Here is a 24,374-nt window from a genome sequence, read left to right on the forward strand (position 1 = left end):
ATGTATTCAGTGGTAAAGCCCCCTTTGTTCTAGTCTAGTATCAAAAATAATAAATAAATAAAACCTGACTTGGCCTTAAATATTTAAATATTTTGCAATGACTAAGAACAGAACAGGGAGGAAGAGCATGAGGAAAAGATTAACATTAAACAGAGACGAGTGGGGGGAGAGAAAGGGAGAGAGAAGGGAAATCGTATGGAAATGGTAGGAGACCCTCAATGTTACACAAAATTACATGTAAGAGGTTGTGAGGGGAAAGGGGGGGGGAAACAAGGGAGAGAATTGAACAACAGCAGATGAGGTAGAGAGGGAAGATGGGAGGGGAGGGGAGGGGGGATAGTAGGGGATAGGAAAGGTAGCAGAATACAACAGTCACTAATATGCCATTATGTAAAAATGTGAATGTGTAACCGATGTGATTCTGCAATTTGTATTTGGGGTAAAAATGGGAGTTCATAACCCACTTGAGTCAAATGTATGAAAGATGATATGTCATGAGCTTTGTAATGTTTTGAACAACCAATAAAAAAATAAAAAATAAATAAATAAATATTTTGCAATGGAGACAAGAGCCTAGAAGGTTCAAGTACAGGTCTCTCATATCCTCTTCATATCTCTTCTCTTCATTCCTCCTCAGACATCAACACAGTGACAAAGAGGATTAGTGATTCAACATGTCAAAATCCTTGCAGGACCCAGGACCTGTGGCATATGCTTGTAATCCCAGTATTGGGAAGATGAGGCAAATTTGAGATCAGCCTGTGCAGTTTAGCAAGATCCTGTTTCAAAATTTAAAAATCAAAAAAGCTGGGGATGTAACTCAGTGGTAGAGCACCCTCGGGTTCAATCCCCAGTAAAGTAGGAAAGGAAAAAAAAAAATTAGGGAGTAAGAGCTCAAGAATAGCTTACCTATAGCCAGTATTTACTATATGTTTAAAAAAATTGTCCTAAATATATTACACGGAATATCTAATTTAATTCTTATCCAACTGAATAACAGGAATCATTATCATGATCCTTATTTTATCAAGGAATGACCTGAATCCAGATAGGATGGATCTGAATTCATGTTCTTGAGTTCTGTCCTCTACTGTTTCTCAATTTAAAAAAAAAGAATTTGCATTCATATACTGTATTTTATTTATGTTATACAGCAATAAAATTGGTTTTATAGTCTTTTTAAAAAATTTTATAGTTGCAGATAGACAGAATGCCTTTATTTTATTTGTTTATTTTTATATGGTACTAAGGATCAAAACCAGTGCCTCACACATGCTAGGCAAGTACTCTGCCACTGAGCACTACAGCCCCAGCCCATGGCTTTACAGTCTTTAATATTGTATTAATCAGAACCAGGCATGGTGGCACATGACTGAAATTTTAGCAACTGGGAAAGCTGAGGCAGGAGCATCACTAGTTCCACACCATACTCAGCAACCTAGTGAGACCTTGTACCAAAATAAAACATTTTTAAAAAATATTTTTTTAGTTATAGTTGAACACAACATCTTTATTTTATTTATTTATGTTTATGTGGTGCTGAGGATGGAACCCAGAGCCTCACATGTTCGAGGCAAGCACTCTAACCCTGAGCCACAACCCCAGCCCCCGAAATAAAACATTAAAAAAAAAAAAGGGACTTGAGATGTAGCTCAGTGGTAAAAGGCTCCTGGGTTCAATCCCCAGTGGTTCCCCACCTCCACCTGGCAAAATAAGTATTAATCTACAACTATAACTCTTCTAAAATCACTTCTAAATCTCACCCAATGAGCCAGGCATGACTGTACTCCCAGCAAACCAGGAGGCTGAGGCAGAAGGACACCAAGTTTGAGGCCAGCCTCAGCAATTTAGAGAGACCCCAAGCAACTCAGTGAGATCCTGTCTCTAAATAAAATATATAAAAGGTCTCGAATGAGGCTCAGTGGTTAAGTGTACTGGATTCAATCCCCAGGACCAAAAATAATTTAATAAATGTAAATAAATAACACCAAAAGAATGACACAAATGGTTCAAAAAGTTCCCAAGAGAGTAGGTAAAAAAAGTGCTGTCAGGCACAGTGGTACACACTGGTAATTTCAGTGACTCCAGAGTAAGAGATAGGAGGACTGAAAGTTGAAGGCCAGTCTCAGCAATTAGTGAGGGCCTTAGCAATTTAGCAAAACACTAATTCAAAATAAAAAAGGGAATGTAGCTCAGTGGTAAAACACTCCTGGGTTCAACTCTTAGTACAAAAAAAAATTTTTTTTTTGTTTATTGTTATGAAAAGTCTTCCAGGTTTTTAAAAGCAAATTGCAAATCTTCATGTATTTTATTATTATTATTATTTTTTTCAGTGCTGGGATTAGAATCTCAGGGCTTCTGACATGCTCACTCCTGGTCTTCTTTGTAATATTAAAGAACACCAGGCTTTGGAATTAGATCAGGATCATAAACTAGCCTCTTTACTGGGCTTGTTTTCTTTTCTTTTTGGCACTGGGCATTATGTCACTGAGGTACATCCCCAGCCTTTTATAATAAGAACAGGATCTTGATAAATTGCTGAGGCTGGCTTTGAATTTGCTATCCTTCTGCCTAAGCCTCCCTAGTCAGTCCCTAGTGCCTAGGTGACACCTCGCCCAGCCCTTGCTTTCTTATCTGTAAAATTGAGAAGATACGAATATCATAGTGTTGTTTTCAATTATTTATTTAAATTAGGTTATTATTATTTTGAGGTACTGGGGATTGAACCTAGGGGCCCTTTGCCACTGAGCTATATCCCCAGCTCTTCTAAGTTAAAAATTTTGAGGGAGATATATATATGTAAAAAGCAGCTAAATTAAAAAAATTTTCTTGAAACAGTCTCGATTTAGCGAGATTAAGTTGCTGAGGCTGGCCTCAAATTTGCTATCCTTCTGTCTCAGCCTCTGGAGTAGCTACTAGTACAGGCTTGTGCCACCGTTCCTGGTTCTTACAGCTGTTTTTAGAGTTAAACCAGATTATGCTTGTAAAAGTACAGAACCTGTCACCAAGTAATCCATCATGGAATGTTACCTTTCTCCCGGCTGGGGTGCAATGAAGGGAGATAAAGAGGAAGAATTCTCCGTAAAGTGAGAGATACATCCTCTTACAGTGCTTCGGGAAACCATTCATTCTTCTTAGACCACAAACATCACTTTTATCCCATGGCACAGAATCTGCCCAGAAACTACACACTATCTGCCAGCCAATCACATCACCCCGAAGGAATACAGTATTGTCCCTTCTCAATCCTTTCATGCCCTTACTTTCATCCCCAGCTTTCCAGTCTACCCAGGTGAGGGCTCTCTCCCTCCACTTCTTGCTCTACTTTTCTGGCCTCAGTAGCTTTTGGCCAAATGAGAACGTAATTGTTTTTTTTCCCCCCTCCCTGTTCACCGTGATGGTAAGAGAAAGATTTCTGATTGGTTGTTCCGGAGTAAGAACTAGCCAATGACAGTCACTCTTTTTCGGAGCAAGGGAAGCAAGTATTATTGCTGATGATTGGTCGGAGTGGTCCGAGTCAGGAAAATGGCTGCGAGTACCTCTATAGTCCCGGTGGCGGTGACGGCGACGGCGACGGTGATGCCCTGCCTATCCACGAACGCAGATTTCTCAGATTTGCGGGAAATTAAAAAGCAGCTGCTGCTCATTGCGGGCCTTACTCGAGAGCGGGGCCTGCTGCACAGTAGCAAATGGTGAGATGTCGGGGTCGGAGGGGACCAAGCTTGGATGCTTGGCCTTGGGGGCTTCTCAAGCTGATCCAGTTTGTGTGCGTGTTCCAGGTCCGCGGAGTTGGCCTTCTCCCTCCCCGCGTTGCCTTTGGCCGAGCTGCAGCCGCCGCCGCCTATTACAGAGGTAAGAGCATCTTCACAGTGAGCAATCCTCGCCAAAGCAATGTGCTTGAAGAGGCACATTGAATGCCCTGTCCCTGGAGAGGAGCTAACCGTTTAGCAGCAGTGTTTGCTAGAGGGAATACAAGCGTTTAAAGAGCTGGGTGTTATAAGTGGTTTTTATCCGTGGTGTTTTCGTGTTTCGTTTTGTTTTTGGTTTTGGTGGTGCTCTTACTTTAAGCCAGAGAGACCACGTATACAATAATTGCTTAAGATTTCAGCTTTTAGGGTTTTGTGGCCCAACCTAGAAAATATCAGAGATGAGAAAAAGCAAAAGTTTTCGCAACAGCTTGGGACTATTTTTTTTTTTTTTTTTTATTGGTTGTTCAAAACATTACTAGGGACTATTCTTACTGTATTGTTTGATCCGCATTGCAAAATGTGTGTGGGCTCTGGGTTCAAATCTAAAACTAATGACTTTTGGCAATTTACTTAACCTCCTGAGCCCAGTTCTTTTATCTGAAAATGAGAATAATAATGACTACTTTGGGAGGGGACAATTTAGGGAATTAGATAATATCAGGCACTGAGTAAGTAAATACCGGACTCAGTAAAATCAGGTATTCTCAACATTCCCATTCATAAGAGAGAGGTGGCTTGGTAGGGTGAATATTTTGCATCTATATTCCAGTCATGTTCTCTGCTCCTATCATCATTGTGGGCAAGTGAATGCTAAGTGACAGCCTTCCATCTATAGATAATATTAACAATAGTTGGGTTTTCAAGATTAATTAAGACAATAGAGGTAAAATTTTTATTTTTATTTTTTAGAATTAAAGGTAAAACTCACTCTTGTATGATTATTTTGAGTCAGTGTGATTTATATCTCTTATTAGCTTTTACTGCCCTGTGATTATTGTCACAGTGCCTAGGCACATTGATGGTCCTGAATAGAATAAAAATTGCTGAATGAGTAATAAAGCACAATGCCAGGTGAGACATAGAGCCTCAGAAAATAGTCCTTGCTCCTAACAGTTCATATAACACAGGAATTTTATAGACATTTCAGAAACCTAACCATTATTGAATTATTAGAAAGTAATAGCTATTGGTGCTGGGTATTGCATGCCTGTAATCCCAGAGACTGGGGAGGCTGAGACAGGAGGATCACAAGTTCCAGGCCAGCTTCTGCATTTTAGTGAGACCCTTCTCAAAATAAAAGGGTTGGAGCTGTGGCTTAGAGGTAAAGTTCAGTCTCCAGAAGCAGGAGTGAGGGTGTGAGGGGTGATATTAGCTATTGGTTAATTTCAGCTTACTTTGAGTATATTGATTTAGCAGCTTCTTTTTTAAATTGTTGGGCATTTAGTGTTCTCTGGGGAGTGTCCCTAAAAAATGCCAGAGAAACATATTAATCTCATTTAGCCTTGATCCAAAATTTAAACTAGAGTAAACCTTAAAACATTGGTCTTCAAAGAATTACTGAAATTGAAGATTCTTTTGCTGTGTTCAAATCTGTGTAGTAGCCATTTGTTATATAAACATTCTTGCCAGGTGTGATGGTACACCCTGTAATTGCAGCAGCTCAGGAGGCTAAGGCAGGAGGATCGAAAATTTGAGGCCAGCCTTTGAGACCCTGTTTCAAAATTAAAAAATGAAGAGGGCTGGGATGTGCCCTTGGGTTCAATCCTTGGTACTAAAAACAAAACAAAATGATGTGATTGGTACTAACTGTGGCTACTTAAAAACTCAGCTTTAATGCTAAATACGTCTGAATCACATAGTGTGTAACCTTCATTAGAACATTCTAGGTTCTCATAAGCAAGAATGAAAATATAAAGCTATATAGTTCAAATAGTAAAACTTTGTGGACTTTGTGGATTTTTTGTTGTTGTTGTTGTTTGTTTTTTATTTTTTATTTTTTTATTTTTTGGTTCTAGGGAATAAATCCAGGGGCACTTTACCACAGAGCTATATTCCCATTCCTTTTTAAATTTTTTAAAAATTTGAAACAGGGTCTTGCTAAGTTCCTGAGGGTCTAGCTAAGTTGCTGAGACTGGCCTTAAACTGCTTCTGCCTCCTGAGTTGCTGGGATTACAGGTGTGTGCCACCAGCCCTGGCAAAATAGTAAAACTTTCCGAGTTATAAATGTGTGTGAAGAGTTATAAATGTTTTGTGTATGATCTATAATATGTATGTTTGCACAGTGTTGTGTAATTGGAATGATTTTTATCATTATCCATTTTTCCCTGAATATGCCAGTTGATTTTTTTCTCATAACTATAAAACAGTGACTATTTCTTATTTGGCAAGGTGTAATGCACTAGTACTGCAAAAACAGAGAGAGACAGGTGCATAATGAAGGGAGGGGTTCAGTGGAAAAGAAATAAGCAGCTGGTGAGTAGAATGTGAAAGGGACCTTCAGAATCCTAAGCTGAATGGCAATATTTAGGACATGTTGATCCAGTGAAGAAAATGCTAAATATGTTGTGATTCTACTTCTGTACTGGTGATATTTGGGTCAAGATGGATAAGAAGAAATGAAGTTTTTCATGTTTTAGTTAACTCATTCCTAGAATTTGGGTGATCATACATTTTTCTTTTTTTGTTACCTGGAATTAAATCCAGGGGCATTTAAGCACTGAGAAGGCCAGCCCTTTTAAATTTTTTTATTTTGAGACAGGGTCTCACTAAATTGCTTAGGGCCTTGCTAAGTTATTGAGGCTGGATTTGAACTTATCATTCTCCTGCCTCAGCCTCCTGAACCACTGGGATTACAGGTGTGCACCTCTGTGCCCAATATGTTTGTAACTATGTTTTTAACTTAAATGTGCTATGAATTATAACTGTATTTTATTTTTTTTAAATAATTTTTTTAGTTGTGGGTGGACACGATAACTTTATTTATTCATTTATGTATTTATTTTTATGTGGTGCTAAGGATTGAACCCAGTGCCTCACACATTCGAGGTAAACGCTCAACCCCTGAGCTATAACCCCAGCCCCTATAACTATATTTTATGTTATCAACAATGCTAACATATGATAAGACTTTGTTGAAATACAGAAAATATAAGTGATCACACACTTGTATGTTGTACTTATGTAGGAATTTAAAAGACGAGAAGGAAGAGAATGCCACATATGATATTTTAAGTGACTTTTTCACATTTTCCTCATATCAAATCTGTAAGATCAATATTACTTATTCTACTTTACAGAAGAACAGATGTTCAACTAGGTGTGGTGGCACACTCCTATAATCCCAGTGATTAGGAGGCTAGGACAGGAAAATTCAGGTTTGAAAGCAGACTGGGCCACTTAGTGAGACCCTATCTAAAAATAAAAAATAAAATGGACTGTTGAGACCCTGAGTTGATTTTTAAATTTATAGCTCAATGCTGAAGTGCCCTTGGGTTCAGTTCCCCTCCAACCTCCCCCAAAACTTGCCAAAAAAAAAAAAAAGAAAAAGAAAGAAAGAAAGAAAAGAAAAAGGAAAAGGAAAATGCATGCTCATGAAACAGAGACCAAGAATCAGAAAATGAATTCAGGTCCTGAACACAAAACCATTTGCAACTTCCTAATGACATTTGAAGAAACAATATAAGTTTCTGAGTATGTTGATTTAATGGTTTGTTTTGTTTTTTTTGGTACTGAGGATTGATCTCAGGGACACTTTTTTTTTTTTTTTTAAAGAAAGAGGGAGAGAGAGAGAATTTTTAATATTTATTTTTTAGTACTTGGCGGACACAACATCTTTGTTTGTATGTGGTGCTGAGGATCGAACCTGGGCCGCACGCATGCCAGGCAAGCGCGCTTACCACTTGAGCCACATCCCCAGCCCCTCAGGGACACTTTACTACTGAGATACATCCCCAGTCCTTTTTATTTTTTTATTTTGGGTCAGAGTGTCTCTAAATTGCTGAGGCTGACCTTGAATTTGAAGTATTCTTATCTCAGCTACCCAAGTTGCTGGGATTATAGGCATTGGCACTGCACCCAGCTATGTGTGTTGGTTTAATTTTTAAGATTTTTGTCTTTTGCCAGGTTTTGTGATGCATACCTGTAATCCTAGCTACATGGGGCTAAGGCAGTAGGATTGCAGATTCAAGACCAGCCTGGGAAAAGTTAGTGAGACCCTGTCTCAAACAAAAACAAAAAGAAAAAAGAATAAAAAGGGCTGGGGATGTAGCTCTGTGGTAGAGTACCCCTACATTCGATACCTAGTTATTTAAAAAAAAAAAAAAATGTGTGTGTGTGTGTGTGTGTGTGTCTTTGTCTTTTTCACCACCTTTTTATTTGAAAAGTATTTTGGAAAGAAGTAGTTCTTTCCAAAGAAAGAACTTGCCTGGTAGTACATATATAAAAATGCTGCATGAAAAATCTACATATGTGTTAGCTTTCTGGAAATAGAAAAAAAAAACACTTTTCTTATATCTTGAAATTACTGAATATGTTTCTTATGTTTGAACTTTTGTTGTCCTATTTTCAGTTATTTACATGGACTTGTCTCTTTTCTAGGAGGATGCCCAGGATATGGATGCTTATACCCTGGCCAAGGCCTACTTTGATGTTAAAGAATATGACCGGGCAGCACATTTCCTACATGGCTGTAATAGCAAGAAAGCCTATTTCCTATATATGTACTCCAGATATTTGGTGAGGGCAATTTTAAGGTGTTACTTTGCTTTCAGTGAGGCATTCATATTTAGAATTAAATAGAAAAATCCCAGCCTGAGTTGATTTTTAAATTTATAACAGTGTGGGATGGTGGTGCATGCCTATAATCTTAGTGACTTGAGAGGCTTAGTCAGGAAGATTACAAGTTTGAGGCCAGCTTTGGCAACTTTGTGAGACCCTGTCTCAAAATTAAAGGGCTGGAGATGTAGCTCAGTGCCTCAGGGTTTAATTCCCAGTACCAATAAATAAACTATTCAGTTTTCACTTTATTTGTAGTACATTTGTTGTTTTGTTGCATGGCTGTTAAATTGTAAATGTAAAGGGCAATACAAGTATTTAATTCTGGAATATTATGAATGTATTTTCCTACTTTTTTTTTTTTTTTAGTTATTTTATGTGTGAACAGATCTTTTAAAATATTTTATAAGGCTGGGGGTAGCTCAGTGGTAGAGTGCTTGCCTATAATGTATTTATTTATTTATTTTTATGTGGTGCTGAGGATTGGGTTTGATCCCCAACATTGCAAAAAAAATTATATATATATACTTTATATATTATATACATTTACAAGTGTAAGCATTTATAATATAATGTAATCCTTACATTACTGGTGTAAAGATTGAATTTAGGGATGCTTAACCACTGAGCTACATCCCCTGCTCTTAAAAAAAAAAAAAAAATTTAAGTATTTATTTTTTAGTTGTAGTTAGACACAATACCTTTATTTCACTTATTTGTTTTTATGTGGTGCTGATAATTGAACCCAGGGTCTCACATGTATGAGGCGAGCACTCTACAGGATCTTGATAAGTTGTCCAGGCTGGCCTCCAATTGCAATCCTCCTGCCTTAGCCTCCCAAGTAGCTGGGTTTATAAGCTTGTAACACCAAGCCTGGCTGGATTCCTATATTTTTAATTATTTATAATTATTTACTGTACTTACTGAACTACTTTGGTACTCAAAGTATCCCACATTTAGGCAGTGGGAGCCCCCAAATGATTGTTTGAAATTAATGACCAAAAGCAGATGCCATTTTTGTTGGACTTGAACTCTTGGGTAGTTTTAAAACATGTTTCAGAATAAATTGAAAAAAGACCTACCTGCTTGTTGAATTTCTTTTACAGTCTGGAGAGAAAAAGAAGGATGATGAAACTGTTGATAGCCTAGGTATGAATTTTTTTTCTCTTATCTCTTGGATTAAAAAGTAGCATTGCAGATTTAAGTGCCTGTTGGATCCAGTCAGGTAATATAACTGGACTGAGATGCATTGTTGCAAATTGCAGAGCACATGGCTTATCTCATGTACCCTGTTGGCACCCAGCTTCAGCTGAGGGCTGCCTTGTGGCACTCTGGGCCTGATGTTATTAGGGCCTTCTTCCTTTGGCCCTTCTCTGTTTCCTGAAGCTAAAAACTCAGATTTTTAATTGAGGCTTCTGATTTTTAGACAATGATAACTAATTCAAATTTAAAAACCCAACAACTATTTGGGTGTAGGTCTACAGACCCATTATTAGCTGCAATTTCTAGAATAAAGTAAACGGAACATGTAAGATATCAGTGGACACTAATGAGTATTTGCTGGAGGTTTCAAGTATAGCCTTCAGTTGAAACTAAAGGGAATATATACATCTATGAAAATGAAAGCCAGCATCCTTCTCTTAGATCAGAGACTTTGTTTCTTTCCTAGGTCCCCTGGAGAAAGGACAAGTGAAAAATGAGGCTCTTAGAGAATTGAGGGTAGAGCTCAGCAAAAAGCATCAAGCTCGGGAACTTGATGGATTTGGCCTTTATCTGTAAGTGGTTTTTATAGTAATTTGGAACTTTCTATATCTTTTTTGTGTGTGAGTGAGTGTGGTACAGGGAATTAAACACAGGGCCTCGCACATGCTAGGCAAGTGCTCTACCACTGAGTTACATCCTTAGCTATCTTTTTTATTTTGGGACAAGGTCTAACTAGGTTCCCAAGGCTATCTCCAACTTGTGATCCTTCTGCTTTAGCCTCCTGAGTAGCTGGAATTATAGACTTATGCCAGTGCACCCAGTTTCTATAATATATTCTTGAGTAGAGGGGAGATATTATAAAGCATTAACTTCTCCTGTGATTATTTCCTTCTTTCCCAGGTATGGTGTGGTGCTTCGAAAACTGGACTTGGTAAAGGAGGCCATTGATGTGTTTGTGGAGGCTACTCATGTTTTGCCTTTGCATTGGGGAGCCTGGTTAGAACTCTGTAACCTGATCACAGACAAAGAGATGGTAAATTGAGATGATCCTTGTGAAGATCCCTCTGCTTCCAATGTAATTGGGGGGTGGTGAAGTTTTGCCCATATGACCTCTTTAGCTAACTCTTTGCTGTGTCTTTAGTCCCTGTCACAATTTCAGAATTTAGATCTTCATTGGATGATAACTAGATCTTGCTCAGTAGCTGCTGTTGGATTCAAATCCATTGATATTGGAATGTTTTTTGTATTCATGTTTTGACATTCAAGTTTTCCTATAACTTGTTTTATGGAATAAGTGTTATAGTTTCTCCTCTAATTCTAGTGATACTATAGGAAAGATTTCTCTGATATCAAGGATTATACTAAAACATTTTCAGGCCTCTTTTGAGATATCATGGATTCTGTAAATATTTAGAAATTTATTAGTGAAATAATGTAAATGAAACTGCTTTATTATCTGCAATTGCTTTATTAGTCACTGTTAGAAGACTTTGTCTATGATGTTCATTCTGCTATTCTTCAGTGGCTAATGGAAGCAACAACACAATTCCTTTTGTTGGCTTTAAAGAGCCAAAGTAATGATTTATGCTAAAAATCTGTGTCTGAGATCTGACCTTTGTTTACTTATTTTCACCTATCTCTAATTACCTCCTGGATTTCCACTGAAAGTTTTACCTCTGAACTCAAAATATGCAAAACCAAATTTCTCATCTTGCTTACCAAATTATTCTTGCTATCTTGATATCTCACTACATTTGCTATTTCTCAAGACACTCACATCTTGACACCTCAGAGTCATATTTATTTGTCTTTCCCTTTCTCTTATTTTCCTTAATCTAGTCAATCATGAGACAGTGCCATGATTGCTTTCTTGTGTACATCTCTTTGTCTTGGTTCTCTTTGTCATCTCTGTTATCTCAAATTTGAATTACTTATAAGTAATAGATACTTTATCTCTGGCTTTCCCATTTTACACTTAACATTTCAAAGTCATCCTACATATTGTTTCAAAATTTATTCTTGGCATGAATGACACATCATCATGTCATTCTCTTGGCAGAAATGTATAGTAGTTTCCTGTTGTACCCCATTATCTGTTGCATGGTAGGATCTACCCTACCAGCCTAATCTTATTTTTCCTCTTTTTCTGGATATAGCTTCCTCAAACCAAGCTAGTTTCCTCATCTTATTCACACACATCATATCTGTTTTGGCCCTACTTAGGTTGTTGCCCTTGCCTCGAATGTTATCTTCTTAATTTTCCTTCCCCTTTTCTCTATTTAAACCCTACCCATTCTCTAAGACTCACCTTTTCTTTAAAATTCTCAGTAGATCATTCTTCCCTAATTGTGCTTATAAGCCATATTCACTTAGTTGGATTACCCTGTACTCATTATTAGGTGCTTTAATAAAATTTTAGTGGTAAATCCCTTTAGACAATAAAGATCGTTCCTTGATTTTCATTTGGGAGAGAGGTCAAATTTTATTAAGTGTGTCCCTCTCTCTCCTGCTGCCAGCTGAAGTTCCTGTCTTTGCCAGACACCTGGATGAAAGAGTTTTTTCTGGCTCATATATACACAGAGTTGCAGTTGATAGAGGAGGCCCTGCAAAAGTATCAGAATCTCATTGATGTGGGCTTTTCTAAAAGCTCATATATTGTTTCCCAAATTGCAGTTGCCTATCACAATATCAGAGGTGAGTGAATAAGGACAATGAAATACCCTCAGACCCTGATAGGTGCACTGTGTTGTTTTCTGAACTTGCTATGTTCTTTCTGCAGATATTGACAAAGCCCTTTCCATTTTCAATGAGCTAAGGAAACAAGACCCTTACAGGATTGAAAATATGGACACATTCTCCAACCTTCTTTATGTCAGAGTAAGCTGCTTCTCTTGCTTGGGTTTGATTAAGCTCTTTTGTATTTTAGTCTCCTGGATTGGATTGTTACCTGTTTGTGTTAGCTATAAGAGAAATTATTTAGAGAACCCTTTTCCATGACTTAGATTTTTTTTTTTTTCTTTTTTCTCCCCAGAGCATGAAATCTGAGTTGAGTTATCTGGCTCATAACCTCTGTGAAATTGACAAATACCGTGTAGAAACGTGCTGTGTAATTGGTAAGAGTTAAGTACATTTTTTTCTTTTAAGACTTATTTTTGTTATAAATATCACGAATGTAAAAATAACAGCAGTATTAAAGTGTCAAAGATGAGAAAATTATGTAACCAGAGAATATGAAAACTTACTGTTATCCCACCCTAAGGTTGTTTGGTGAACGTCACTCACTCCAGAATGTTTTTTGTGTGAATGCCAAAAATATGTGTGTGTTTATAGTGTGTAAAAACTAATCATTATATATACTATACTATATACTGCATTATTGGTATTAGCCTGTCTTATATCCACTAGGTATTGTGTAATAAGTTTTGTGTAATAACCTATTTTTGTGTAAATACTGCTTTGTAGCTTTTTTTTTAAAACGATATATGTTTGTCATCTTTCCATATTAGTACATTTTGATTTGTTTTACTTTTGATGATAGTACCTTGTTTTTGGTGTTGGGGATTGGATCCAGGGCCTTCCACAGGCTAAGCATGCACCCTATCACCAAGCTATGCCATCAGCCCTCAGCATCTTATTATCTATTTTTTCTTTCTTTCTTTCTTCTTTCTTTCTTTTTAAACATTTATTTATTTGTAGTTGAACACAATAACCTTTATTTATTTATTTATTTTTATGTGATGCTGAGGATCGAACCCAGGGCCTTGCACATGCAAGGCGAGTGCTCTACCGCTGAGCCATAACCCCAGCTCCTTATTATCTATTTCTATTAAATATTTCTGCTTAATAATTTTGTTTATTGATTTATTTTTTGGGGGGTGGTGCTGGGAATCGAACCCAGGAGTACTCTACCACTAAGCTACATCCCCAGCCCTATTTATTTATTTATTTATTAGTCTGTTTATTTATTTATTTTAAAATATTTTTTTAGATGTTGATGGACCTTTATTTTATTCATTTATGTATATGTGGTGCTGAGGAATTGAACCCAGTGCCTCACACATGCTAGGCAAGCGCTCTACCACTGAGCCACAACCCCATCTTTTTATTTTATTTTTTTGGTACTGGGGATTGAGCTTAGAGGTACTTTACCACTGAGCTACATCCCTAGTCCTTTTTATTTATTTATTTTTTTGTTTTTTAAAGAGAGAGTGAGAGAGGGAGGGAGGGAGGGAGAGAGAGAGAATTTTTAATATTTATTTTTTAGTTATCGGCAGACACAACATCTTTGTTTGTACGTGGTGCTGAGGATCGAACCCGGGCTGCACGCATGCCAGGCGAGTGCGCTACCGCTTGAGCCACATCCCCAGTCCCTATTTTTTGTTTTTGAGATAGGATCTCTCTAAGTTGTTGAGGATCTTGCTAAGTTGCTGAGGCTGGCCTTGAACTTGTAATCTCCTGCCCTCAGCCTCTGGAGTTGCTGGGATTACAGGCATGCACCACCATACCAGGCTTTATTTAGTAATTTTTTATAATATAAGTTGTGACTAGTCTTTGTTAATATAAATAAAAATTGCTTTAAGAAACATCTTTATGCATATACATTTGTTTTTGGATGCTTGAACCTATTTTTGTGTAATAAGTTCCTAATCGTAAAAGCCTAGATCAAGGGTGTGTGTGTTTGTTTTATACTTTAATATGACTAAAAAGTGTGTTAGAATTTCCAGTCCTATGAAAAGAGATGAGCGTGTCTATTTTCCTGTACCTGACCATCTCTTCTCTACGGTATTGATGATTTGGGCTGGATAGCTTTTTTGTTGGAGGCTGTCCTGTGCATCATCGGTATTAGCATAGCCTTGTCTTATACCCACTAGGTACTGGTAACTTCCTTTCCCCAGTAGTTATAAGTAAAAACATTTCTAGATGTTGCCAAACACCCTCTTGAGGGTTGAGAACCATAACCCTGTATAGGCCATACTATGTGGCCTGATAATCAGTGGATATAGACAAGTGAATGACTACTCCTGGAGAAAGTAAGCATGGTGGGTTCTGATTGAAAGACTCTGTTTTCTGAAGATGAAAGGAATATCTGTTCCTGGGTCTTTGGTCACATTATATCAAGATCATACATTTGTACCTTTCTAGGTCAGGATGTTATTAATAAACTAATGAAATTTCAGTTCATCAGTCATTTGATTAAATACTTTTAGCTCTTGAAATTATGGTCTATAAAGCAAAGTAAATATTAACAAAAATATAGTAAGTCCTTTGGGAACACAAATAGGCAAAGAACAAATGGTCTTTTCAATATCAGAATACTTTGAATGAACTCTAATGTACATTAGGTAAGGGTGGAACTCCAGTTTATTTAGAAATGTCTCTTGAGTTTCTTCTGTGTGCCAAGTCACTATGCTTTGTATTGCAGTACCTACCCTAATTGCCTACTGAAGAAGACTAATAAGAAAACAACTATCAGCAGGTTGAATGTTATAATTGAAGTAAACACAGGATGCTAAGGGAGTACACAGGAAAGGTATCTAATTTACAGTCTGTGATTAGGGAAGGCTCATTAGAAGTGATACTTGAATGATGGGCAGGAACAAAAGAATTCAAGAAGAGAGGAGAAGGGTTGACTCAGGAAGAGTATCATTTGACCAGAGGTAACAGACATTGTATCTGAAAATATTTCATTGTGCCTGGGCATTTTGTGAGAGGTAGGAATGAACAAATTTCAGGTAGCCTTTTGTACCCAATAGGTGTCTTCTGGAGGATTTAACTAGAGAGTGATGAAAGTGGTCAGATTTTTATTTTGGAGTAACAACCAGAAACAATTGTGCTGGGAGGATTAGAAAAAGGGCAAGAGTAGAGGTAGAGAGACCAGCTAGGAGACTCTTGTGTAGAGATGATGAGAGCCTAAGCTGACACATTGGCAGGAGGAGTGGAGAGGCTATTGGACTTAAAAGATATTTAGGAAGTAGAATGAACAGGAATTGGTGATTGGTTAACCAGATTGATAATAGTGACTTTTACATAATGAAAGAAAATAGAGGTAGAGGAGATAATGAATGATTCCTTTTTTTTTTTAACCTATTGACTTGAAACCATTTGAAATCAAAGGAGAACCCTAATATAGTTCTAGAGATAATTGCAATTGGTATTTTCAGTATGTCCTTCCAGACTTTTTACATGTATATATGAATGTATGTGTGATTTTGTATATGAGATTTAATCACCCTAGGTTTATCAGATATTAATATTTTGCCATATTAAAAGACCTTTTTTAAATATTTATTTTTTAGTTATAGTTGGACACAATATCTTTACTTAATTAATTTATTTATATGTGGTACTGAGGATCGAACCCAGGGCCTCGCACATGCTAGGTGAGCGCTCTACCACTGAGCCACAACCCCAGCCCCTATAAAAGACCTTTTAAGAAAAAAAAAGGGGTGGGGGAGATATGCCTAAGAAGAATAATGATTAAGGAGTTTCTTGGGTTTTTTTGCTTTTGTTTTATTTATTTTCTTTTTTCTTTCTTTCTTTTTTTTTTTTTTTTTTTTTTGTAGTTGTAGATGGACAGAATGCCTTTATTTTATTTGTTTTTATTTTTATGTGGTGCTGAGGATCAAATGCAGTGCCTCACACATGTCAGGCAAGCGCTCCACCGCTGAGCCCCAACCCCAGCCCATGCTTTTGTTTTATTTTTAATCATTCAATGAAATGTTCTTTTTTCCCTCAGTATATCCATAATGCCCAGCAAAATTACTGATATATAGTCAATAAATGTTTGTGGAATTCAGCCCACCTACCTTAAAAATTTAAGAATAGGGAACATTAGGTATGACAAAAAATGAACTTCATTTTTCATATTATAGCCAGCACAGAGAAAGTGGAAAGGAGAAAGAAGGATGGAGAGGAAAAAAGGAAACTGAGGACTTGAGAGAATGAAACAACCTGAGAGGAGAGTGATGGCAAGAATGGTTTAGTCCTTGCTTCTGCTTTTACGTCTTGATATGAATTGTTTCCTTCTGCACTTGTTTAGGCGTCCCAGTCACTTTCTCTAAGAGCCAGCATTATATGTATATCTTGGCATAATTAAGATTTGGACTCTAGACCCAGACTGCTCAAGTTTATTTATTTTATTTTTTGTGGTGCTGAAAATTGAATGCAGGGCCTTGCACATGCTAGGTAAGCAATGTATTACTGAGCTACATCCCAGCCCAGACTGTGCAAGTTTAAATCTGGATTCCGATACTTTTTTCCCTGCCCTGTACTAGGGATTGAACTCATGGAGCACTCTGCCACTAAGCCACATCCCCAGCCTCCCCCGCCCCTGCCTTTTTTTTTTTTTTAACATTTATTCTTTAGTTTTAGGTGGACACAATACCTTTATTTAGTTTTTATGTGGTGCTGAGGATCGAACCCAGTGCCTCACGCATGCTAGGCGAGCACTTTTCGTCTGAGCCAACCCCAGCCCTCCCCATCCCTTTTTGAGTTTTTATTTTGAGAGATGATCTCACTAAGTTGCCCAGGCTGGCTTTGAATTTGTGATCCTCCTACCTGAGCCTCCTGCGTGGGATACAGGCAGGGGCCACTGTACCTCACTAGGTTCTGATACTAAGTAGCTGACTTTGGACAGAGTTCTGTGCTTTAGTATTTTCATCTATAAGAGGAGAATAATAAATAAAACCTTCTTTCATGTAGTTGTAAAGATTTAAAAAATAAATACATATCCAAAACTTACAATACTGTAAATTGCCAGAAAAATTATAATCATTCAGTACATTTTAGCTCTTACATCTACTTAATCCTTATGCAGAACTTGCTAGTTCTGTCCTCCCTAATATCTTCTTTGTTATCCTGACTTCTTTAACTACTGAGTCTCATACCCTTGCTGTCACTATCCTACCTCTTCTTTATTACAAAAGTTCATCTTTGGGCACTCTGCCTAGATCTGCTTACGCTTCCATTTCTGAATCTGAGTCAGTGGCAGAAGCAAAGATATCTTTGTGTAGGACATAAAGTCCTCCATCCCGCTTTTTCCTAGATGAACATGAAATTGAGTTTAAACTTAAATAACTAGGTATAGAGTACAGATAATTTATATAATTGATTTCTCCTTAATCAAACTAAAAGGCTTGAGTCTAGACAGATTTAAAAGACATAAATGGAAGACTTGGGGGTTTTTTGGTTAGCTTATCAAAATGGAATCACATTATGTAATTACTCCATAATTTCTATTTTTTACTTGGTAGTTTATTATGTTTCTTGTAAGTGTATGTATGTGTAAATGTGTGTGTGTTTGTGTATCTAAATCTATTTTTGAATCTAATTTGTGCACATGCAATTAATACAATATATAAAGGACTTTTTTAAAAAAAATTTTAAGTTGTAGTTGGACACAGTACTTTCATTTTATTTATTTATTTTTATGTGGTGCTGAGGATCGAACCCATGGCCTTTCATATGTGCTAAGCGAACATTCTGCAGCTGAGCCACAACTCCCGCCCATAAAGGACATTCTTTTAAGTACAGGTTTTTTTTTTTTTTTTTTTTTGCTTGTTGCATTCTTTACCCTTAAGTTATTGTATTAACATGTTCTCATACCACATTAGAATATATACATATATGCAGGGTATAATGGGCTACTTGCTTAACAAAAGTAGGATCAAATTTTATACTAATGTTCTGCATTTTGCTTTTCTCATTAGATACCTCATGAAAATTCCACCAAGTCTTGGTATAGCTCTAATTTATTCCTTTAAAAAAATAGCTTTATTGGGGCTGGGGGTGTGGCTCAAGTGGTAGCTCGCTCGTGTGGCATGTGCAGGGTGCTGGGTTTGATCCTCAGCACCACATAAAAATAAAAAATAAAAGATGTTGTGTCCACTGAAAACTAAAAAATAAATATTAAAAAATTCTCTCTCTCTCTCTCTTTCTTAAAAAAAAATAGCTTTATTGGGCTGGGATTGTGGCTCAGTGGTAGGGCACTCGCCTAGCATGTGTGGGGCCCTGGGTTCGATCCTCAGCACCACATAAAAATTAATAAATAAAATAAAGATATTGTGTCCAACTACAACTAAAAGATATAAAAAAATAACTTTATTGAGGTATAATTTACATAGCATAAAATTTACCTATTTTAAGTTTACAGTTAAATGAGTTATAAATTTACAGTTTGGAATCATCATCATCATAATCCAGTTTATAATATTCCATCATCTCCAAAAGTTATCTTGTCTGTAGTTGGTCCCATTCCCATCTCCTGGCAAACATTTCTATTTTCCAGGTTTGTAGTTTTGCCTATTCTAGGAATTTGATATAAATGAAATTTTGCAGTAGTCTTATTGTCTGACTTCTCTGAATTAGCATGTTTTTGAAGTTTATCAATGTTGTTGCAGATATCAGTAGTTCTTTTTATTCCTGAGTAATATTCCATTGTTTGGATATACCACTGTTGTTTATCTATTTGCCACTGATGTAAGATGAATGGCTTTTAGGTTCTTAAAATAAAACCTTTCCCAGAATACTAAAGTCTTTTGCTTGCTGTTTTTGGAACAAGTGATTAGAACTGCCTTGTTTCTTGAGGAGGGAAAACTCTCTGAGCTCTATTTTTTTTTAACCCTTAGGGATACTTCCTTACAAATTTAGGCTTGAAGGGATATAGTTTGAAAACCACCAAGCTAAAGTATACTATTGAAATTTCATATACTATATTAAGAAAATGAGTATATAAATGCTATTTCCAGATGAGATTAATGAAGAAAAACTTGCAGTATTTGGGAACAACTTTATTTTTTATACTACAGGGGATTCAGCCTAGTGGTGCTTTACCTATGAGCTATATCTTCAGCCCTTTAATTTTTATTTTGAGACAGGGTCTTGATAAATTGCCTAGGCTGGGCTTAAACTTGAGATCCTCCTATCTTACCCTTCTGAGGTATTGGGATTATAGATTCATGCCATCACACCCAGCAGGAACACATTTGTTTGTGTGTGTGTGTGTGTTAACCAGAATTTGTGATAGATTAACTATATTTGCTAAGGGAATGATAATATTCCCCTTGTTTAAAATTTGGCTTTTCTGCAAAGTTTCATGCTTACCTGGTAGAATGTTATTTTAGAAGACTTATTTTTACCCTTCTGCCTTTATATATAATATATATATATATATAAATATATAAATATATATATATAAATATAATTTTTTTTATTTTTTTAAATCAGGCAATTATTATAGTTTACGTTCTCAGCATGAGAAAGCGGCCTTATATTTCCAGAGAGCCCTAAAGTTGAATCCTCGGTATCTTGGGGCCTGGACACTGATGGGGCATGAGTACATGGAAATGAAAAATACATCTGCTGCTATCCAGGCTTATCGGTGAGCATCTAGTTGGGGGTTGAGGATTGCTGTGTTAGGAGCCTCAGTTGAGCCTGCAAGTTTCTAGCCTTGATTATGCTTTCTTAACATTCTTTCATTTTCATTTCTTAGACATGCCATTGAGGTCAACAAGCGGGACTACAGAGCTTGGTATGGCCTTGGGCAGACCTATGAAATCCTTAAGATGCCATTTTACTGCCTATATTACTACAGACGGGCCCACCAGCTTCGGTAAGTCTGGTCACTTTACAATGTATCTGGTGTGGGAAGGGCTGTTTCAGTAGCTATTCATGAATCTCAGAGAATGGTTTCGGCTTTTGGAGACCTGAATTTAAGCTTGCTAAAGCTGTTTGGTCATTTTTATTTAATCTCTTCCACTAATGGATTAATAGTACAATTTATGAACACAAAGTAACCTAATTATATGAAGTATTAGAATAAAGGTCAAACCTTGCATAGATTTGAAATAGTGGTGCTAGTTCCTCAATGGAAGACTTCAGTTATCAATAAAGTCTTTGCACAAACTACCTATTCCTCTTTTTTCTTAGGCCCAATGATTCTCGTATGCTGGTTGCATTAGGAGAATGTTATGAGAAACTCAATCAACTAGTGGAAGCCAAAAAGGTACCTGAAACTGAGGTCTAGAGAATTTGAGTAGAAATCTGCTGTTTAGAAAAAGATTGGGCTATATGCTCTAATTTTCCTTTATATTGATCTATGTGTAAGGAAAAGTCTGAATATTTACAGGTGCATAGGCTAAAAAAAAGGTGTGCTGAGATCATTAGTGGGAATGCTGTTTATAGCCTGAACCTATTAGAAATGGCAAAAATGTCTTGTATTTTGCAAATCTGAATTCCTAGGAAGCTTGTAGGACCTTTCCCTTTATGTGATTAATGATGGCACATGGGATGATGGTCAAAGTAACTGGTTTAATTTTTTTTGACAGTGTTATTGGAGAGCTTATGCTGTGGGAGATGTGGAGAAAATGGCTCTGGTGAAACTGGCAAAGTGAGTGAAAGGAGAGAAATACTATTGATATTTCTGTTGTCCTTTTTTTTAATATTTATTTTTTAATTGTAGTTGGACATAATACCTTTATTTTGTTTGTTTATTTTTATGTGGTGCTGAGAATTGAACCCAGGGCCTTGGACAGCACTCTACTGCTAAGCCACAATCCCAGCCCCTCTATTGGCTTTTCTAGGATCGTGGGTCTTGCATGTTTTAAAGCCTCCCGCCCTTCCATTGTCATACATGAGTGTGGGAATTTGAATCTCGAAAATGTCATTCCTCTTTGAAGGGGAAATAGTTTTCCCTATTAGGCAAGGGATCAAGATGAATTGAAAAAAGTAAATGGATGGGTGGGATATAGCTCAGTAGTAGAGTGCTTAAATGGCACATATGATCCCTAGCACTGCATTTAAAAAAGAGAGAGAAGGCTGGAGATGTGGCTCAAGTGGTAGCTTGCTCGCCTAGCATGCGTGAGGCACTAGGTTCATTTCTTAGCACATAAAAATAAAATAAAGATATCATGTCCACCTAAAACTAAAAAAAATAAATAAATATTTTAAAAAGAGAGAGGGCTGGGGTTGTAGCTTAGTAGTAGAGCACTTACTTACCTCACGAGGTGTGAGGCACTGGTTCAATCCTCAGCATCACATAAAAAAATTAATATAAAGGTTTTTTTTTTTTTTAATTGAAAAGAAAAGAGAGAGAAATGACATTTTTGTGTTAGAGCAGTCTAGGAAAACTACGTTAAGGATCAATCTCCCTCAAAGGAAAAATTGGTAATAGCTCAAAATAGTTGGAAAAGAGGTATTTAAATGCAATTTAGTTTCTCCCAGTTTATTTATAGATTCTTAAATCTGAATTGCTTGGTTTATTTTTCAGTCTCATTTTCAGTATTACCAGGGAATTTTTACGAGATTATATACCCAGTTTAAATATTTATTCGTAACTCTCCCTCCGTTGGTAGTGGTAAAATAATGGTTTTTGCCATGTTGAGTATCAAACCCAGGGCATCACACTTGCTAGGTAAGCATTCTACCACTGAGCTATGTACACACCTTTTTTTTATTTTAAGACAGTGTTGTCTAGGCTGGCCTTGAACTTGAGATCCATCTGTCTCAGGTTTCCAGGTAGCTGGGATAATAGATGTCCCACTGCCCACCCCCAATCCTCAGCCTTTTTTTTTTCCCTTGTGCTAGGGATCAAACTCAGGGCTTAATGCATGCTAGGCAAGTGTTCTACCACTGAGCTACTCCCAGCCCCTGAATCTAAACTTTATTATAGTAACCGTAACATCTTGTGGGTACTAAGACTTTTTCAGGGTCTTGTGTCATTTATGTCAAAATTTGTACTTGTGTGTGTATTGTCATTTTTTTAGAACTTACTTATTTTTTTGTCACTCATTTGCTTTGAGGTCTGATTTGTATTTAAAGCCAATTTTCTTTTGTAGGCTTCATGAACAGTTGACTGAGTCCGAACAGGCTGCCCAGTGTTATATCAAATATATCCAAGATATCTATTCCTGCGGGGTATGTGTCATAACATGAGAGTTGTGTTGCCAGTCTTATTCTTACTATCTCAGACATTTCTGCTTTTCTTGTCTAGGAAATAGTGGAACACTTGGAGGAAAGCACTGCTTTCCGCTATCTGGCCCAATACTATTTTAAGTGCAAGCTGTGGGATGAAGCTTCAACTTGTGCCCAAAAGTGTTGTGCATTCAATGATGTACGTATCAGTTCTTTCGTAAAGGGTTTGGATTTGAGGCTAGAATGTATGATCATTACCATGATGTATAGGTGGAAAGTGGGTATGAATATCAGTGGAAAGCCTTCTTTGATCTGTGGAACTTGTATATCATCGTTGTCTTAATAACCTGTTTTTGAGAATAGCCTTGAATATATTTTGAAACAGTTGCCTGACTTTCTTTCAGACCCGGGAAGAAGGTAAAGCCTTGCTCCGGCAAATCTTGCAGCTTCGGAACCAAGGGGAAACTCCCACGGGCGAGATGCCTGCTCCCTTTTTTCTCCCTGCTTCATTGTCTGCTAATAACACCCCCACACGCAGAGTTTCTCCACTTAACTTGTCTTCTGTCACACCATAGTTGGCTACTTTCAAGTTAGCACTTTTCTAGACCCATATTAAGCCTTACCTTCATGTAAAGAATGGCCAGGTCTGTCCTTCCAAGGACTGCAGCTCTTTTTGTTTCTATAGATGGAAATAGCTCCTTGGGGACAGTTTATATAATTACCTTCAGAGGCAGATAGAAGAATACTGGCAGAAACAGATTCTGTCTTTTGCCAGTTAGAAGCAGAAGCACTTCTATCTTCCTTCTATTCAGAGTGGCTGTCAATCTTGGCCTTCTTCTCAGTGCCCTTTCTCTCCACCCCCATTAAAACATACCTTTTACAGCACTTTAGCACAGGCAATGCTACAGGAACAAGGTTTTAATGCTGCTGGGAGTGGGACAGGCAAGAAAGGGAGAGAAAATCTGCCACTCTACCCTTTTCTGGCAGTAAGGGCACTAACTACCCTAGGAAAGAGTCAGGGCACTAGACAGAAGTGACTCCTTGAATTTGCTGAGTTACGATCCCTATTCCGATATTAGAGATTAGGTTTAAACAAAGTGGAGCTATACATTTGTTCTTAACCTAGGAGACATTCTTCAAGACAGTTTTGAAAAGGAATCTGGAAGTAACTTACTAGGGTTGAAGGGCAAAAAAATCTCCACTTGAACTATTAATGACCCTTCCTAAGGGCAAAGATGGCTATAGCACTAGCTATACCTCTACCAAAGCAAAGCAAGAATTACAGATAATTCATGGACTTTTGAAAATAACATTTTTGACTATATTGAGAATAAACTTAATTCATGCTGGTTTTAATAAATTTTTGATATAATTGTTTTTTTCCTTCCTATCTCCAAAAGAATACATTTTGTCAGCCTTACCTGTCTAGACTAGGTAAAGGGAATCATTTTTGTGGTGCTCTTGGAGGATTTCAGATCTGTGCACATGTTCACTAGCAGGTAATATGCTTTGACTGTGATGTCAGCTATAATGAACTTGTAGATGCTATGAACCATTCTCGGCTCAGGATCTAGTTTTCCTTCTCTTGTTCCCAGAACATTTTTATTACCTCTTTACCTCCTAATGTATGATACTCATTTTATATTTAAACATGTAGACTATCTAATATCACTTGAATTCATTATTATTAAACCTTAGACTTGGTATATGCTAGTTCCTGGTCTTCGTTGCCATTTCTAT

The 24,374-nt window shown here is 37.1% G+C and overlaps 1 protein-coding gene across 2 annotated transcripts; it reads left to right on the top strand.

Moving 5' to 3' along the window:
• Nucleotides 1-3,513: 3,513 nt before the first annotated feature.
• Nucleotides 3,514-23,994, top strand: Cdc23 (cell division cycle 23). 2 transcript variants are annotated; one of them, XM_076855999.1, is made up of 16 exons: nucleotides 3,514-3,692; nucleotides 3,780-3,852; nucleotides 8,346-8,483; nucleotides 9,629-9,671; nucleotides 10,192-10,297; nucleotides 10,626-10,758; nucleotides 12,242-12,419; nucleotides 12,505-12,602; nucleotides 12,757-12,844; nucleotides 19,950-20,103; nucleotides 20,215-20,334; nucleotides 20,652-20,727; nucleotides 21,050-21,111; nucleotides 22,559-22,637; nucleotides 22,714-22,833; nucleotides 23,039-23,994. In XM_076855999.1, exons 1-16 carry the CDS (start codon nucleotides 3,526-3,528, stop codon nucleotides 23,207-23,209), a joined length of 1,806 nt encoding a protein of 601 aa, XP_076712114.1. In that variant the 5' UTR covers nucleotides 3,514-3,525; the 3' UTR covers nucleotides 23,210-23,994. The 2 variants fall into 2 exon arrangements, with proteins under 2 accessions (XP_076712114.1, XP_076712115.1); XM_076856000.1 differs by having other exon boundaries at nucleotides 12,757-12,838.
• Nucleotides 23,995-24,374: the final 380 nt, after the last annotated feature.

The sequence above is a fragment of the Callospermophilus lateralis genome, chromosome 5, assembly GCF_048772815.1.
Source record: "Callospermophilus lateralis isolate mCalLat2 chromosome 5, mCalLat2.hap1, whole genome shotgun sequence".
Taxonomy (NCBI): Eukaryota; Metazoa; Chordata; class Mammalia; order Rodentia; family Sciuridae; genus Callospermophilus; species Callospermophilus lateralis.

Coding starts and splice junctions, on each gene's coding strand:
- Cdc23 (XM_076855999.1), top strand. CDS start 3,526: ATGGCTGCGAGTACCTCTATAGTCCCGGTGGCGGTGACGGCGACGGCG. Junction 20,335..20,651: donor AGACGGGCCCACCAGCTTCG/GTAAGTCTGGTC, acceptor CTTTTTTCTTAG/GCCCAATGATTCTCGTATGC. Junction 20,728..21,049: donor AACTAGTGGAAGCCAAAAAG/GTACCTGAAACT, acceptor TTTTTTTGACAG/TGTTATTGGAGAGCTTATGC.